Raw genomic sequence first — 19,492 nt, forward strand, 5'->3', positions numbered from 1 at the left:
GATAAGACCCTGAAAAACGGATGATTAATACATATTTTGCATAATTTTTGATTGATAATCGTGTGTGCAGCAGAATCGTGTGGTATAGGGAATAACAGGAGATAGGAGAACAAATATATATAACCCTTGTGGAAAATATCATGCATATTCACAGACCACAGTGTTAAAAGTTGTAGAAGAACACGACTCATTCACTGTGATTTGTTAAACTTTTGTAAAAAGTGAAACTATGATTAGGCTCCTGGGATTTATTTTTTTAACAGGCTTACTTTATTGGCTGTATATTCATTGATTCTTCTAATCAATCCATACTCTCTTACTGCATATGTTGTACTGTGCGTAACAGTGTCATATATCATTTTTCATTCTATTATTACAATATTGAAATTACAATAGTTGGTGATTTGGAAATGTTTCTTAATGATGATAATATTAATGAATACAACTAATTTAATAATAGTAATAATAATTATCTTACCTGCAAAATTCCATAACACTATGAAATACATGTCACTGAGTGCACCCTGCAGTTTGTGCTATGCCTGTTTAAGGAGCTGTAGCCGTTTAGCTAGCCTACCTCCAGTCCATAAACATAAACACAGCACATATCTCTCTAATTGTCATAACCCAGCAAGCAGGAATCTGTTACTGGTTTTCTGTGTGTGCCTGTGGTGTTTGAAAATTATTCGTTTGAACCTCCTCGATCTTACCTAAAGCCAACCACTCCTACACATCCAACTCTTCCAAATTGATATATGACAATATCTACTTTCGATCACGTGTCTGCGGGGCGACTTAGACGGATTGCGCGTCATCTCGCCTTCCCAAATTTTCCCCTTCTGCTGCAGCTCGTATCCAAAACATCTATCTATAGTACGGAGTACGAGAGAGAGAAAGATGTTTAACTCGGTGAATCTGGGCAACTTCTGCTCCCAGACGCGCAAAGACCGGACATCCGAGTTTGGGGACAGGACGGGCTGCGCGTCCAACATCTACCTCCCCAGCTGCACCTACTACGTCCCCGAGTTTTCAGCCGTCTCCTCGTTTCTTCCCCAGGCCCCGTCCCGGCAAATCAGCTACCCTTATTCCACAAATCTGTCTCAAGTGCAGCCGGTTCGGGAAGTTTCATATGGCTTGGACCCTGCTAGTAAATGGCACCACAGAAGCAATTATGCATCGTGCTACTCGGGAGAGGATCTGGTGCATAGGGATTGTCTCCCACCATCCACCATGACAGAAATGCTTATGAAGAACGAGAGTGTGTACAGCCACCACCATCATCATCACACCCATCCGGGTTCCAATCACCCCTCCTCGGGTTTTTACTCCGGCGTGGGGAAAAACAGCGTCCTCCCGCAAGGTTTCGACCGCTTTTTTGAGACCGCATACTGCAGCAGCACGGACAATCAGTCAGACAATTGTTTACAAAAGGGCGAGGGGGGAAAGCTGGAAAGCGACTCCCAACAGCAGCAGGAGCAGCCAATAGCCCCTGTAGCCGGAGCCCCGGAGCAGGAAAAGGACCCAGACGATGAGGAGGAACATACAAATTCAGGCTCATGCACGTCTTCCTCCGCAACAACCAAGGACGGCACCGCCAACAAGAGCAGCCACTCGAGTAGGTATACCGAAGCTGTAAAATGGGGGAAGGTTAAGGGGACTAGCCCGGTGTTTTTGTCGGTCAGATTTTATGTGGAGTTTTATAAGCATTCAAAGGATTTTATTATAACCCTACAAAGCTCTTTCTTGCTACGAGAAGAATTTTTACGATGGGAAAGCGCTTTGAAAAAAAGAGGATGTTATACACAGACGCCTCTATGGTGAGAGTCTGTGAAATTTTTAAGAGAGAGCTATTGTGACAAATGTTAACTTTGATCATGAACTTGCGTGGGGAATTTTAAAGGATTTTCTCGTTGGGCTGTCGAGAGTAAAAACCAATTGGGCAGAACATTGCTTTTGGCGTCTTGTGAATTTTCTTTTAGCACTGGGTTTGCCCGCAAAAGACATGCTACACAGTGTATCACTGACTTTACGGTTAAATGCGTCCTTTTATAGACATCTATCTAGATAACCATCTATCTAATGACAGATTAGAAACCGTTTCCCCCGTTTACAAATAGGCAGTAGGTTAAATGAATCAGTGTTAGATAATCCAGTGTTTTGCATCGTCCATATGAGAAGAATGCATGTGTCTGCAATTTAAGCTATTACATTATTAGCCTCTTAAAACAAATCTTAATTCCAAATCCATGTCCCCATTCAATATGACTTCCCTTGATGTAAACTGTGTTCACTGTTAACTTCAATATCAAGATTTTAGTAAAATTATTAATTTAAAAATTCCTAAATAGCTGTTAGATATTGGTGTTCAACCTCATGGACATTCCATTGGCCCAACCAGGCTGCAGACACAAGCTAACTGAGACTGACCCTCTTCCCCACAGAAAACATAAAAAAACTCCATCTATTTCCCAGGTCACCAGTTTGATAAGAAGTTATAAGGCCACAGGGGTCTACATAGGCACCATTGGTGATGCATTTTAACTCACTGCCAAAAGATTGTGTAAATAGTTAGTTTAGCTCCAGAGGAATGTGGTGGACATAATGCGGTGAAATACTTTTGTTGTTGTATATTTATAACAGATAAACACGTACTTAGAGCCTGTAAGTTGATATTATTTCCTCTAAGCGATTCGGATATTTAACACTCTTTATGGCTGGTTTATGTGATAGCCTCAGCCACTTTGCCTTGTTGACTGAAATGTTATCATTACGAATGTCACTGAAACTGAATGTATATGCATCTGGTGAGCCTAGTCACATCAGAACTAAAGTCCCCTGCTTTGTATAAATATTATTATCGTTAATGCCTGTGATGTGTTGCAATTAATACTAATAATTTATTTTAAATGTTTGTTTTTTTCAGGCACTCCTCGCACAAGGAAGAAGAGGTGTCCATATTCTAAGTTTCAGATTCGCGAGCTGGAGCGGGAATTCTTCTTTAACGTTTACATCAACAAAGAGAAAAGGCTTCAGCTCTCCCGAATGCTAAACCTCTCCGACCGTCAGGTTAAAATTTGGTTTCAGAATAGAAGAATGAAAGAAAAGAAGCTGAGCAGAGATCGCCTCCAGTACTTCTCTGGAAACCCCCTATTGTGAGCAGGAGCAGAACGTGTCACAATCTTTGTCAGTGACATTGAGGCCCACTCTTATCTCATTGAATTGTAATTGTGGGCATAACCATTTTCTAAAGGAGCCCATATCACCAACAGTGCAATGTTAAAGTGGACAGTGGGAGGAATAGGCCTGCATGGGATAAAGTCGCCATTTTCTTATTGCCCCATGGGCGGCGGTGAATTTCTTGCTGGTCCCCAGAAAGGCCTACATGGTTAGAATAATCATTTATACCTATGCTGTTCTTGAATATGTCTCTCTATTTATCACGATTCTTTATTGTGTTATTATATTGTTCATATAGACATATTTGTTGTTAAAATATCAAATGTAACAAACAGTTTAAATCCTTATTGCGCAGACAACTTTTAGCTCTTCCCCGTCCCTATATGTATATAGCATATCATTATCTAATTATTTCTTGACCAGAGTATGAACAAATTATAGCAAATATACTGGCTACATTTTTTTCACCATTTAACAACTGTGACGTCCAATCTGTGAAATTATATCCCCCTGTACATAGTAGCCTATGTGCATTCGTGACTGTAAATAGGCGTATATGTTGAATTTCCTTTTCCCCTATCCCTACTGCTATTTTTCAGTACACTGCCCATACAACAACTTTAACGCCAACACTCGTTAAATTATTTGCTTAAACATTGGTGCTTTGGATTTCAGAGAGGAGCAACAGATTATTGGCCTGTGTATCATTAATATAATACCTATGAAATAAACAAAAACATATAGGCAAAACTCAACGACTTTGTTCTTTTTGTGCCATCATAATTGCAATTATAATATGTATTTATTCATAAATGAGTGAGTCAGAGCTTTTTGGAAAAAGCAACTGCCTCATAACTGTTTCACTTAAAACTGGCCCTCATACATAACATTAGCAAACTTTAAACTTGTGTTCAGGCTATAGTTCATGGCGATACACGATTTTGCTGTGGCAGATTTGGTGGCGGTTGTGAAACTAAGGAAAAGGTCCGACGGGCCTACACTTGTCAGGTTTTCGGCGATTTTAAGATAACAACACTCTGGAAGATCATGTTTAAATGTAATCAAGCATGTTAAACGAAGATAGAGCTCAGATCTTAGAAATGTAGAGAAAGAGACTAGAATGATAACCTCTTTTAGTGCCCACTAAATGGAATCGCCACTCTTGTAGTCTAGACACTGCCATAAAGACAGGCACTAAATGGCTATTTTTTTCTCTTAATTGCACCGTCTGTTCGGAGGGAATGGCGTCCACTTCCGCAGTAAATAGTAAACAAGCAACCCTGGATGTCCAAGAGGGGGAAAAGAGGTTTCGACATGAACTAGGTCTGTGTAGACTGTAACGTCAAACCATCCCAACCCCCTCTGCACACAACCGCCATGCATGTCCGCTATTCCTCTAATCTCAATATTGGACAACCGCGGCAAATCCAGAGGACAGATTTTCCATTGAGTAAGTTTTATTTATTTATTGAATTGTCTGGATTTGGCCTCGTAGAGACCTCGTGGATTTGTAATGTTTTGCTGCTCCGATTCAGCCACGCATTTGAGATAGTAGCCTATTTGTCTGAGCTGACATCGAACCTCAGCCTATTTCAACACGCCAGCTATGAATAAATGATTGTCGACTAATTGGAACAGGTGGTAAAAGTTCTAAGAAGAGATAGCGACGGGAAAGGAAATCAACATTAGCATGTCCTTTTTATGCAATATGTATGCGTGTGTGTCCCTTGGGTTGAGCGCATGTGTATATAGGCCTATATGTTCCCCAACATATGTGCATGGTGATTGCACGTGTGCATTAACTACAATTTATAATTAAATGTAGTCTTTGAACTTCAATAATGTCAAGGCCTTCACCTTTAACCCGCTGCAATAAAGTGGAATCAAGGAGCCCCTTTAGCCCGGAAATGTGTGCAGCAGCGGAATGGGCCAATGGGAGTCAGTGGGAACAGAAAATGGAATGTGTACAGAGCCCAACTTTGACCCCTCGCATTAAACTACAGCAGGTAACTTGGCCAGCTTTAGCACGCCCAGTAAATACACTTTATTGTCCTTGTAAAATGTATACGTTTTCACGCATGAGACGTTTTAAAACATGTTGGTATAAACTGTAGACCTATATTTGTTTTTCTAAAGACAATTTGTTGTTGTTGTGTGCCTGTTGCACCGTGCTAAATCATAATGGGTGGTTCCTTTATAGGGCAAACATAACGGTTTGTGCGTGCGTGGGTATACGTGAGTCGGCCTATCCTTTGATATCTGTCTTTAGATGTGAAACCTGCTCATGCTGCTGTGCATGGATCAAGTGGATTTTACAGCGCAAACTATTGCATAGCTTTCTATTTACTTCCGAGTGTTTAATTAGATCTGGCTCGGTCAAGGTTCTGGCCAAGGGTTTTACATTATTTTAATGCAAATAAAGAAAAGATAAAAGGGAACGAAAACTCTTGTGGATATCCACGTAATACACACTTTTTAGTGCATGTATTAATGAACACCTGGCAGAAATCTTGCAGGAATTAAAGTTAGGTTCAATCTGCATATGTCGGTGTAATATCAGGAAGGACAGGTGGCTGTTCTGACAAAAGAAAGGCGATGCACACTAGCAGAGATCAAGGCTATAGGAGCCCCCATTTCGCCACACCCACCAACCTTGGCCCTGGGACGGTGACGTGGGCAATTTGTAGCCTAGGTGTCAGCAACACACAACGTCACTAATGTATAGGGCTGCAGAGGCTCCTGCAAATGTTGTCTATCAACCACACGAGGGCCAGGAGTATCCCTGCCTCTGCACTGTTTTGTTTCCTCAACGGGATCTTGAAAGCGTTTCCTGAGATGGATGCCTCGGTGACATCACAGTAGTATTATGAGTCCTCGAAACATCCACTTCGAGGTGTGTTTTGTGACAGAAGTACAGTCCACTCTGCTGGAATGCAGCTCCTGAGATCACTCATGTTTAGTTGTTGTGGTGGTGAAGGAAAATGGCGGTGTGTTTTATGTAGATGAGGCGAGCCAGGAGGGAAAGATGAAGCCTGGTGCCATTAAAATGCAAAAGGAAAATTGATTGATTCAGCTCCATAAAATCTGAGGAATAGTTTGAAAGAATCTCAGTTTTCGATATGATGCTATAAACTATCAATAAGACTTTATTTTATTTTTGGGAATTTAACTAGGCTATAAACAAAACATATCTACCTTTTGAGTCAAGGGAAAGGTGTGTATTCATATTGAAATGTGTAAGATAATTTACAATATAACAAAAATGGTTTGGCAACATTATAAACGTGCCTACTAACTGAATATAAAAACAAATTCGTTTCCATAGCAATAGAAAAAAAAAAAAGTTTAAATATATATACAAAACATAAACTATACACATATATAAATATTAAAATATAAAAAATACCTCGAAAATAAATACAAAATAAGGTAGATTATAGGGGGAATCTGCAAAAATGTGAAGTGTTTTCGTTTTTGTAACATTTCTATTTCTTTGTTGTTGATTTGAGGAAACTATTCATCGGTTATCATTTTTTTTTTTTTTTATTGTGTTGTAAATGTAGGGGTGTTCCTTTATTTTTCTCTACACGTCCTAATCAAAAGGGTTATAGGCTATTGAATGGTTTTATACACTACTATTCGCATCTCAGCACCTATCCTGTTCTATAGGGCCATAAAACAGTTCGACGCTGTAAAACGAGCTATTGCTGCAACCAAATAACTCAAAACATTTGAATTTACATTAGTGCATTTGTACGCTTCTATTTATTTATGGTTGCTACCAAGTTTAGTGTAACTGTAATTTGTCGTAAGTTTTAAGTCAGATACGGCGGCTGGTGTGTGTATCTGGTGTCGTCGACAGTGGCAATAATGTAGTAGGCTATGCTCTACTTTAAAGGCGGTTACCACTCTGGTTTTTAATTAAGAACTTACATGATTCTGGCACCATAAATTTGCAGTTGCGCATGGAGTGGACAGCAGCATGAGAAAGGACACAAAGCAGAACCGCCTCACGTCCAACTGCAAATATATCTCAAAGTGGCTGCCATGCAGGAGCAAATTAGTTGTGTCGCAGTGGATCCTGATTACAACATCCTTCTGCTCTGCAGCATTCAACACCCATACCTGTTTGCAATATAAGAACAGCCTCCAGGTTTGCAATCAATTGGTCGGCAATTTAGTGGCGAAAGTGTTGGCTCTAGTTTAGTGTAAGTGTAAAGACCGTGGTAAAATACAGTCGTGTGTGTGTGTGTGTGTGTGTGTGTGTGTGGGTGTGTGTGTGTGTGTGTGTGTGTGTGTGTGTGTGTGTGTGTGTGTGTTAAACTTTACTTAACGCTTACTGAACACCACATCTGCAAGGAAAACACATTACGAATTGTGTAGGAATGGACTTGTGGTATAGGCTACATGGTTGCGTTTGTGTTTCAATGATTGAAGTAGCCTACAACTGGATGGAGAGAAAAGCTGTGTGGAATGTTATAGAAGCAAAAAGGTATGCTTGCTCAGTCAAAACCTTTCCATAGCTTGGGAAGAGCCGTGTAGTTTTTATAACTCATCATATACTCCTACAACTGTAGAACAAGCCCAATCTACTCAAATATATATTCACGAATTGCCCGCTATTGAGCATGCAGCATCAAAGTCGTTTTTTAAGCAACTGTTTGCCATTCTCAACCCTGTATCATAATACTTTGTGTAGCCTATACACAATCTTGTGTGCATGTTACAGTCTCAGACCTTCTTTTATTACGCATGTGCCATGATAATGGTTATTCTATACTGGCAGTATACTGATAAATAACAAACTCGCCTACTACGTCTGAGGTCTCACAATGCCAATGTTAATACATTGTTCGGTCAGTGACATCACAATATTATGTAATTGCCACGGACATTCTGAAACTAAACTAACTGTGCCGTCACAACACGCACTCTACTGCGACATCGCCATAGTTATTCTCTAATTCTCTCATGTGTGTGAAATTCCAACAAGAATACTGTCCCACTCGTCATTACAGGCCTATGGTATAATAATACCTATTTACCTGACCCGCAATGCAGGATTATAATAGCAGGTCATATGTTCTCTGCGTCTCATTTGAAATGTAGGCCTATAGTTGTTATTTCGAGCTCTGTGCTTTTTGAAAAGTTGTATATAATTTGTTTTTATGTGCATGCCTTTTTCGTGCTATATGCTGAGTCGAAGGTAGCCTGCAGGCTAGGTGTGAATGTGTCATAAAGCAGATTTTGTGTGTGAAAGATTTTGTATACTATATTGGGTGTGTTTTATTAATTAATCCCACACAAATCAGAACGTATGGGGATTACAAAATATGTCAGAATTATTTAATTTAATAATCCTTTATTTTAGGATTGTCATGTTATTTGGAGGGAAAACGTCCTTCTCCAAATTATATTTTTAAGGAATATAAGGCCTACTCATCAGAACACGCCAGTTTTATAGTGTTATATTTGTAGTTTTAAAAGGGTCAAGAGGAACATGTTCTGCACACTCAAAGTTATACGTCCCTCTATATAAAACGCTTTTTTCATATTTAGCTATGAATGGCCCTATTTATTTCATAAATCTGTAGGATGTTGGTCATTGAGATAACATGAAATACACTCTTTATTGGTTTTTGCTTATTATTTATTTCAATTACATTCAAAGTACAACATGCAAAAACAGATTTTATTTCATGTGGAAACGTCATTGTACACACATATATAACAAATATGTAAAGAAATACAATTGTAATTGTACTCGGCATATCCTGCCCTTGCCTTTGGAAATGATTGTGAACTGAACACAGACAGACGGACTGACAGACAGGCGAGCGTGCAAACAAAACACAACTAGGACAGCAGCAGATTTAAAACTGGCTAGACGCATGCCATCATTGCCTGCATCCGTCTGGAAGTGTTTGCTAGAGAACTGTTAGTAATATTATTATTTAAAGACCAAAATGATTTTTAGACTCAGTCCTAAAACCTTATACGTGTTAGATGTGACATTACTGCAGTCTCAATGGCCGTTTGGAGGACTTTTTCAAATGGAACATTTTAGATAATATCTACAAGATATGAGATTAGTTTTACAAAATGTAGTTTTTATGTCAAATATGAAAAATAATCCAACAGTGTCCGCTTCTATATCATCATTCATTGTTGCATTTGTGCGGTAGAGATTTGTATCACGTTATCAAACTAAAACAAAAATTGTAAGCCTGTGAGGTTTTTGCAGCAGTGTGATTATCGCTCAATTCTGCGGGTTTGTTTGGACTAGATGTCCTTAAAACCTACTGATTGCAATATAGAAAACAGGCCTGGCACAAAGCAACACACACGAAACAAAGACAGCCAACACAACACTGTGGGTGAGAAAATAATGGAGGTTAGGCACGCACTTCATAGTTTTAACCTGCGACATTGACAGAAGAAGAATAACAATTCACACTTCCATGGTATATTCAATAAAACCTTCAATGTTTGTCCAAATTAATTAAATATTACACACACGTTATTGTATTTTCGTGAGTTTTAGTTTAAGTGTACTTAAATGTATACTGTATATACTGTATTCGAGATAAGTGTAGTTTCCTCATTTCGTCGTATTTACATTTCGCAACAGTCTACTCTTAAATATCGTAGCCACTGCAGCACAGCACATTTGTTAACCTTTTGCTACTGACAACTATATAAAAAAACATTGAACTGAACAGGACACATTTAAACTCAAACGATAATGTTGGCAACGTCTAAATAGTTTTAAGGAGAAGTACAATAGATACTAATCCACAGGGCGTGTTTAAATAAAGTCTCAGTGCATGAATACGCATTCATTTAAATGAGAGCCACACTTAATCGACATACCAGCTCTTCTGGTACAAACCTAATTGAAAAAAATAATACAAATAAACAGTAAACACCATTTCATATATTTACCAAAAATAAAAGCACATACAATTACAGAGAAAACATCCTGAAAACAATACAGAATTGTATATAGGCTAACGATAGCTCAGGCATGCAATGAATTATTTATAAGCCTGTAAGATATTTTGTGTGAACTGTAAAAAAAAAAAAGGGAAGCATTACTCTTGACGTAGATCTGTATGGTTTTCCTTTTACATCACAATAATAAATGTCCTTATAGGCCCTTCATCCACTGGCGCACATATTCCACAGTCTAGTTAATATGTTGTTGCTCATTTCAAGAAGAAAAGCAGTTTAACAACCGTTTGCGGCTTCTTGAGTATAAGCCCAGCCCAGTTAAAGTTAACTAATTGGTCTAACAAGATCTAATAGGTTTGCTTGTTAACGAATTCTATGTTGTAATTCTGTCGGAGTAGTAAAGTCATATGAAGAAAATATAAATATTCTGAAAGTCAAAAGAAAACACCTGACCGAAGTAAACGGTTTTCGTAATAATTCATAAAATCAATTTTTGTAAATATTAAAAAGGAGGACAGTAACACATTTCAAAAGATAATATAATCCTATTTTAACTGGTTAGGCAAAAGCGAACCTTTTTTTATTAATGTCAAGGGTTAAACCTAGTCTGCAACGACCTTTTTCAATTAAAAGTTTATAAAGTAGGCTACCTAGCATTTCTGGTATTTCTGTTAAGATTTGTTTTAATAGCACACCTGCGTACAACTTACCTTTCTAAATCGGTGTCAACAACAAAGCAAATCGACCAAAACAGACACGAAATGCACTCTCAAATGAATACTCCTCGATGGCTTCTCCACGTCGCTAGCGCAGTGAAGAAAAGACACGTTTTCTTTCAAATCAAAAGAAGTTCTTAACTTAAACCGAATATATTTTCGTTGGCAAAAGTCACGTAGGAAGTGCCTTAGAAAAATCCTACTGCAGCAGTCGCCCTTTGTTCCCCTGGTGTTGGCCTGCTGTCTTGGCCAGCGTTTGGTCGCTGGGTGGCGCTCTTGCTCCATTAAAAACCCTCCAGCTTCCCCAACTTGACCGAGCTGACGTCACGTCAGTCTGGAGCATCAAGGCCACATCCACGACGCTATTGGCCTAGAATTCACATGACATGTCTCCCAGCATCCATAATTATGTTACTGATATTTTACTCCTCCAAAAGATGTCAGCATCCTACTGTCCTTATTCTCCAGAAGAAATCCCGTAGTTCAGACTCGGTGGAACACACTTAACGATACCGTGTTGCCAAGTGCAAAAATGTCATGTCCGAATAACATAGCTCCCGGTAACTTCCTGATGGATTCCTTAATGGGAGGATCATCTTCCTTCAGAGGTGAGGGTTATTCCAGCAACCCCGGGATGTACATCCACACAGCTGCAGAGTACGGATATTCAGTGATGAGAAACATTGGGAAGGTTGGACCATCTTCACTCCCCAAAAGAGACGAGGTTCCTCCGGGCGGTGTGTCGCTCGGCGGCTTCCAGGATGCGTCCTACCTGTCAACACAGCTGGCCACATGGACCCCAGGCTCCAAAACCAGTAGGGACGAACAACCTGTTGCCCAGTGTTTACAACCCTGCTTGTTTCCAGCGGGCAACGTCAAAGAGGAGGCGTGTTGTTGCATCTATCAGGATGACAGCAATAAGGGCAAAGAGACAACAGACTCGGCCACTTACATCCGGCTCGGAGACAATAGCTCCCGGCCTGAGCAAACCGCCTCGTCCAGCGGCTGTTTCCAGGTGTTCAACGGAGAGAGGCCGCAGCAGGACGAGCAGCAGTTCCCCTCCGGCTTCTCTCTTACCCACTTGGCGACATCTGTTGACTCAGAATCGACACTAAGTTGCAGTAAATCGGCGCAGGATACAGCGAGAGAGGTTTTAAACACAGATGAGAGTCAGAGCAGGAAGGAAGAGAAGGCCAAGAGTGACAGCTGCTCAGATAACTCGGACGGGGAATTAAAAGGTAGACGACTTTACCCCCTCCTCTTCCTCATACCTTACGTACACTCTCACACAAATACACATTCACGCAAAACGTGCTTACAAAAACTATTTTCACACGTGTATTAATTATATCAGTGCTGTGTGTGCATGCTGTGTTGTGTCATGACCCAGTAGGCTAATGTAGACTTGTGTTTGAAAGCAGTCATATTGGCTGCATTTGACAGGCCTGCTTGGCAGGGGTTATGGTTCCCGTGGCATTTAACACCTTTCCTTTAATTTGAGAATGTGAGATGAGCAGTTATCATCGAAATAAACACGCTCACACGCACGCACACACGTTATCACATTCTTTGTTTCTGTTACATTGGCCAATTACGTTGTGAAACTTAACCATTTTAACATTGCCAATTGTACGCATCAAAATTGTGATTTTTAGCCAACGTAAAACTATACAGCTTAGCTCCATCAGAAAAAATCGTTTGTAAAAATTACCTTGTTTTTTTTTAAAAAACCGAACAATTCTCCCTTATTTTATTCTTCAGAAATCATTTATAATTCGCTGTACGGATAATTAACGATAAATCAGTCCCGTTTTTAAAACATAATTTTCCACGTCTGAGACATTTTCTTTCATGATCATTTCCTTCATGCTAACAGCGGCTCAATAAGATTCGGGCAAATTTGTCGTCTTCCGTTTGACAAAATTATATATGTACTTTAGCAATAACAACTTTATTAACTTTTTTTGAATAGTTTTTTTTAGTCAACTTCAACGATTGGTTGATAATAATTAAAACCCACACACACCACACACTCACATTTAACCGTTGGAATAATTGTTGCCATTAGACTGCCCTTATAATGGATGCTAGTAATAAAGCAAACAGAGGTTCACCCTTCTGCTACATTTCTTTAACTCTTTTTTAAAATGAGTTCCAATTTCATGTGTAGGCTAAGTTGCGAAAAATACATGCATGCAATAGGATCTGTCTGTGTGTGTGTGTGTGTGTGTGTGTGTGTGTGTGTGTACGCCTCTGCTTGTCTGTGTACGCAAAAGGGGCGTTATTCCCTTGAGCCTGCAACCTAATCAAGAAATTACCAGCGGTGTGTGTTCCCTGCTAATACCGACATAACTGTTTTGCTCAATCTGATATTATGCTACAGAGACTTTGTTTTGTTTGGGATGAACCTCCAAAAAAAAAATTGACTCCGGCGTGCAAAGGTAATAACATTTTATGGGAGTCTGAGGTCCAACACAGACAAAAGAAGTGCTTACACACCCTAGCTTGATTTGATCTAATTATAGCTGTACATCACACAAAGGCAATTTGAAAGCAGTAGGAGTTGAAGCAAAAGCTGGGATGTTCGACGTTGTTCATTCGTTCAAGGGAGAGTGTCGGAGGGTCCACACCGGTTAGTCTGGTCTTCTAAACTATTTTGATCCAGATCAACGTTAGTGAATGGACATGTGAGATATGGGCGTGGACATAGCATCTAGCGTACTCATGGAGGCTGCATGATTTCTGCACAAAATTACTCTCCGGATTTGGCCACATTTGTTCATCGTTGTCTTTTTTTTTGCTCCGGTAGATGATTTATCCGCGGAAAAGACACCGGGAAGCTGGTTAAAAGCCAAAAGTGGAAGGAAGAAGCGCTGCCCCTACACAAAGCACCAGACGCTGGAGCTTGAGAAGGAGTTCTTGTTCAACATGTATCTGTCTCGGGAGCGCCGCCTGGAGATGAGCCGGAGTATCAACCTGACCGACAGACAGGTCAAGATCTGGTTCCAAAACAGACGCATGAAGCTCAAGAAGCTTAGCAGGGAGAGCCGAGAAAGGGGGCACAATGCAGTTTATAACTATTCCTGAGGACATTTAAACCACACATACACTCACACACATACACATACACATACCCACACATATGCATTTACATGACAGGTATATACAGACATGCATGTGTAATCTTATGCATTCAGTATCATAGGCTATCTATATAATTTATCTATATGCTCACTTACACGCTAAACATACACCGAACACACATTCACATATCCACAGCGTACCTTCATTTGAACTAGCTGCAGACTACTTGAGTAGCTACCAGGTGAACACTTGCAACAGCGTTGGAACGATGAGGTGCAATTACCTTCCGATGATAATTATAATATAACATGAAGCAAACGAAAGGAGGAGGCAATCCCAATCAGTCTATAAATAAGTCTTGGCATTTAAGCAGTTTTATTTTTCTGAGCTATAATGAATGTTAAGCCACTTGTGCCGCTTCTTCGTTGGTGTCTGTTGCTTTGGCATAGCCGTGCAATGTAATGGGCATGCACAAGACGATATGAAGCTCATGGCAAACCATTCAAAAACAATAAAAGGAGGGGGAAATGGAAAGGTATTACCAACTTTGTCCTTCCCCTGGCATAGTGGTGCAAATGAGAGGGAGGGAGAGACACTGCGGATGAGAAAAGGGAGATCATGGCAGTTTTAATAGAAGAGAGAGACCATAACGTTGATTTAAATATTATCCAGGTGACCACAGTAAGTCAAGGTCATAAAATTCTAATGTCAGGTTCGCCCTGGAAAGCGTTGGGGGTGGATTTTATGATCTGCAAATATAATGTGCTGCAGCAGTAAAGATGCGTTTAAAGGTGTGTGGAGGAGGGCTAATCCACACAGCAGAGACTGCAATGTGCAGGATCCAGCCGGGGCGCTGGGCTGGAAGAAGCAGCCGCCTCCACCCAGGATAATGGATCTTCATGGGAGCAGGAGATAAGAAAGATGGTGGATAAAAGGGACCGCGACGGCTGCAGGAACAATAACAACAGGCATCACGGCAAAACACGTGGATAACTAAACACACCGGGAAAGCGTCTGCAGGAAGCGAGTGAAGGTAGGACTCACATTTGATGTAATATTGTTGTTTCCTGTTTTGGAAAGTATGCCACATCTGTCACGGGGAGCTTGCTTGACAGCTCTTGTGAAACGCATGGTGCACGCCTGCACATGTCGATAGTTTATAAGTTGTTGATCAATCAGCGCTGCTGATCTCTGTTTTATTTCTCTTCTCCTCTCCTCTATTCTGCTTTTACAATGCTGGTTGATTCATATTTTTTCTTTATGTTTCTGGGTATACAAAAACATTGTATTTTCTCATATTTTGTAACTGCCGAATTACTTGATGTGGTGTGCTGCTTCTGTTATGGGTTTAGAACAAAAGCACTTTAAAACTGATGCTGTTTTTATGAGCAAACGAGTAAAGGCATGCCGGGCTATAAAAATTGTTATTAGAAAGTATGATATCTAGCGCTTGTGGATCATGTTATGTTTTATTGTGTTGGTACTCGCCTTTCTCTTTGTGCTGAATAGTGTTAATCCTCTCTTGGATTTTGCATATTGTCCTTTCCATGGATTTTAAACCCCTTTGCGCGAAGCTGAAGCGTGGTTTAGGTAGTTTCATGTTGTTGGGGTTGGCTTCCTGGCTCGGCAACAAGAAACTGCCTTGATTACGTCAGTTCGTCTTCATCAAGGGCACCATTTCCGCTGAATTACCCCCTCACCCAGGTCCCCGCAAATGGCATTGTAAATGAACTGAGCTGCAATACCTTGGACAGAGACGCTTTCTTTCTTTGCTGTTATTTTGTGGCGGGCTGTAAACCCTTCCGAGGCTCTCAGAAGGAGAATAGGTTGTAAACAACATGGGGTAAAGTTTTAGACTGCGTTGTATTGCATCTGTCATCACTGGCTGTCTGCTGTGGTTTAGTGGTTTCAGCTGCTTTATGATGATCTGAATAGAGAGATGGGTTGATACCAGTAGATAGATGCCACATATTTGACTCTTTCAATTATCTGACAAATTAATCAGACTTCACAACAGGAAATGGTTGCGTATTGACATTTCCATCATTTTATGTGTTTGAGCATGTGTTGTTCCTGTTAATGCTACTCTGCTGCTTTAAATGTTTTATTCCAAAATGTCGTGCAATTCAATTTTTCACTTTGTTGCAGTGTGAGGTGGTGTACAATTAAAACATATTTGATACTTTATTATTTTAAAATAATTTTTACTTTGAAAGTATTTTTTTACCACAAATGTCAACAAACATAACAACACTTACACTCGCAACAATCGTCCCATTAGAATTCACATTTTGGTAATTGAGGCCTATTGGATTTCTCTTCAGGAATATTCTTGCAAACATTATTTTTGCACATCAAACAGTTTAAGTCGACATGTCATGCTTTAGGTGTCCTTTATCTTGTTTAATGTTTGCATTTAAACTTTCTCTTTTTATATTGTTTTTGCACGAACCTTTATCGGGCTGATGCGTTTATTTTGTATTTAGTTAAATATATTATATTACCCTAATTTTGATCAATAAAGAAACAACAGTTTTAAGATTTTGGCGGAGTGTATTGATAATAATACTTCTATCTTATTTTGATTAGAATAGCATCACTGATATATCATATTGTAGTCCAATAGCACTAACTTAATTGATTAACGGAAAATAACATATTGTTATCGATAGCACCTCCTATTTCCATTTTATTATTAAGATAATGTATGTGCTAAACAGCTGTGGATTAATATCGGCCATTATGTGAAATAAAAATCCTCAGAAAGTGATGAGTTTATTTTAAAAGGAAGAAAACGTAAAAGGTCTGTTTGTGTGTCGCAGTCAGCATTTTTCCTAAGGCAGTGTTTATCCTGTTCACAATTTCCCCTTGTTTTCTCAGCCCCCCTCCCCGGTAGTGCAACTGGAAGAGACAGTCTGGAATCCAAAGTCACTTTCATTCAGCTCAGTGAATGAGGGTCTCCCTTGGAATGCATCACTGACAAAGACTTTACAGCGCTGGAAACAGCCCCGAGAGCTGCGCAGATTCACCCTAAAACCATATACACATAAAGCCATTTATTTCACTTTGTAGTGGCGCACAGGAACTAAAGGCTTTAGTCTGCCACTTCCTCCGGACAGCTGAAGATGTGTTACTGCCACTGATCAGACATGAGCCAAATATTCTAACCGCTTTACTTTTTTCCCACTCTATTTTGACATTATTATTATTATTAGCTTTATTTTAGGATATTTATGAGGAAGTTATTGTTAGTTCGTTTTTTGCTATATGGACCATGAAATTAAGAAACGATGGACACTAGCTTTCTTTCATTGGAACATCTTCAGATGTTTTATTTCTTTGAAGATTGCTGAATAAATTGCATTTAATATGCCGCTTTCAGCAACAATTTATCTACAATTATTCATTGGGGTTTATTTTATCGGTATGATTTGAAACTGGCGATCAGCTGTGCAGCAGAAACAATACTTAGTCATTTTTTTTAATTCAAAATCAATGGATTATTATCACTTGCCGGTATGATTTACTTCGCCTCTTTAATTGAGAAAAACTGTAGGACCAAAATGCAAAATGTGCGACAGTCATCACCATGAGGATATCTTCAGGCCTATTGATCAGCATTATTTCTCAGCACATGTGTTGAAGAGGGAGGGGTTTGCTTTTAGGACAATCTTAATAAATAAACTAGGAGCAGTGTTATGATGAAACTGTTAAATGCAGCGGTTATCGAGGACATTGATGCTTCAGTTTGGATTACAAGGTTCTGCTGAGCACATGGGTCTTTATAAATAACTTTTCATATCGACTTTGAATTTGTTATGTAGAGTTTCAGCGCGTATAATAGGATCCAAATGCTGCACACATTTGCTTTTATTTATTTGGTTAAATTGCATCGTGAGCCTGTTTTAAGAGACTATTTGTTTCTTGTGTGCTTTAAGGGGAAAATGCTGTGACTATTTCTCGGAGGAAATTACACTTAATATCTTCATTATTGACAGTAGCTAACTAATACTCCTCCGCCCTGTCGTCACGCAAGCTAGCAAATATGACCGCATGTGTCTGATGGGAAATTCATGTTGCAACGAACTAAGAGCTTCAATTCTTTGTTTGTTGTTCATGTAACCAGCAATCACACAAATGTGTTGTGAGGACGGAGGTGAAAACAAACAATGTTCAGACTCCCATGACAATGAAGATGGATTACAGTTACCTTAACAGGAGGTGTGTTGGTCTTTAACAGCATGTCGAGCTGTTTCTTTATCTGTTTTATGATTATAATAGTACAAAGAGAAATCTGAAGCATGTGATAATCTCACATTTGAACATGCATACTGGGCCGGTCTGGGGAATGGGACTTGTTGTTTAATCTATTTTCAGATGAATCATCTCAATTGAAGCTGCAATTTTCAATAATTATATTTTTTTGCATGTTAACCCTATAAACCGATTTAGGTGATGTAAGCAATTAAACCAAAATGATATTTAGTCAGTAGATCTAACGGCATATTTCCTAAAACACTACTTTTTGCCAATACATCCAAATTCAAACATCACTGCACTGCGGCGGCGCTCATGCAAAAAGACTTAGTCTTACTTTAAATGTTTTTGCCCGTTAGCGTCGACCATATGTCTATATGGGCAAAAAGCTTTACATAACTTAATTTAAGTTTAAACAGAAAAAACATTGTCAACCTCAGTAAAGCTGTGATCATGCGATAAGTAGGCGTACTAATATATTTTACGTTATATTGCACAAGAAGAGTTGTCTATATTAAAATGTGTGTATGTGTTAAGAGAAAAACCGAATGGTATAGCTGAGTAATATGAGAGCCAGTTTCAAGCATTGTTATCGGCATCAATTGATTAGTTGGTTATAGCTTATGAATGAATTTGCATTTGATCAAATCCAGCTCATCCCTGATCCCGTACAAAAAAAACAGAAGCATACGTGAATATGAAAACACAAAGTGCTACATATACTTTTTGAGATTAAAAAAGCTTATAGGCACATTTGTGATTTGGTAATTTATTATAAAAATTGACTTGCATTGACTATAGACGATCAAACACCTCATCTATATGCAAATCATCCCAACTTTCTGTGTGGTTTGTCTTATTCTAAACGAGCACTGTTGCTTTATTTCTCAATTTACATTATTTATTTTCATACATAACTGATACTGGATTATAAATGTTTAAAACAAAATTGTCTGAACAGTGCTTTTGTTTGCCAAATAAGGCTGTGGTGTGTCGGGGAAATGTTAAAGAAGAAGTTAGATACTTAGATATTAAATACACAAAAGTAGCGATGCAAAAAACATGCCCTTTAAGATTTTACTGCCGAAGAAATGTTGCAAGTTCACTTGTATTTACGGAGAACAACAGTAAAAGGCAGACATATCAGAGATAAGAACCAACAACAAAGGAATATTTAATTATGCATTTTTTTTTATTGTAGCACAACACAAATCACATATGGATAAAAGAGTTGAATAGATAAGACATTGTAAGAAACAAACATTGTCACTTGTTATAGATCTCTCTCTCTCTCTCTCTCCCCC

At 39.2% G+C, this 19,492-nt stretch overlaps 2 protein-coding genes across 2 annotated transcripts; both read left to right on the plus strand.

Annotated features, from left to right (window-relative positions):
• The first annotated feature begins 793 nt into the window (after nucleotides 1–793).
• hoxc11a (homeobox C11a) lies at nucleotides 794–3,919 on the plus strand. The gene is made up of 2 exons (XM_010784471.1): nucleotides 794–1,615; nucleotides 2,924–3,919. The coding sequence occupies exons 1-2, from the start codon at nucleotides 898–900 to the stop codon at nucleotides 3,154–3,156; spliced, it is 951 nt and encodes a 316-aa protein (XP_010782773.1). The 5' UTR covers nucleotides 794–897; the 3' UTR covers nucleotides 3,157–3,919.
• A 4,946-nt stretch (nucleotides 3,920–8,865) lies between these two features.
• Nucleotides 8,866–13,945, plus strand: hoxc10a (homeobox C10a). The gene is made up of 2 exons (XM_010784479.1): nucleotides 8,866–12,085; nucleotides 13,657–13,945. Exons 1-2 carry the CDS (start codon nucleotides 11,380–11,382, stop codon nucleotides 13,932–13,934), a joined length of 984 nt encoding a protein of 327 aa, XP_010782781.1. The 5' UTR covers nucleotides 8,866–11,379; the 3' UTR covers nucleotides 13,935–13,945.
• Nucleotides 13,946–19,492: the final 5,547 nt, after the last annotated feature.

This window comes from Notothenia coriiceps, unplaced genomic scaffold, assembly GCF_000735185.1.
Source record: "Notothenia coriiceps isolate Sejong01 unplaced genomic scaffold, NC01 NC01_scaffold00026421, whole genome shotgun sequence".
NCBI classification, from domain to species: Eukaryota; Metazoa; Chordata; class Actinopteri; order Perciformes; family Nototheniidae; genus Notothenia; species Notothenia coriiceps.

What these genes read in the sequence shown, in the direction of transcription:
- hoxc11a (XM_010784471.1), top strand. Translation starts at nt 898, where the DNA reads ATGTTTAACTCGGTGAATCTGGGCAACTTCTGCTCCCAGACGCGCAAA. An exon ending in CAACAAGAGCAGCCACTCGA is followed by an intron (nt 1,616 to 2,923) that starts GTAGGTATACCG and finishes TGTTTTTTTCAG; the next exon opens with GCACTCCTCGCACAAGGAAG.
- hoxc10a (XM_010784479.1), top strand. Translation starts at nt 11,380, where the DNA reads ATGTCATGTCCGAATAACATAGCTCCCGGTAACTTCCTGATGGATTCC. An exon ending in CTCGGACGGGGAATTAAAAG is followed by an intron (nt 12,086 to 13,656) that starts GTAGACGACTTT and finishes TTGCTCCGGTAG; the next exon opens with ATGATTTATCCGCGGAAAAG.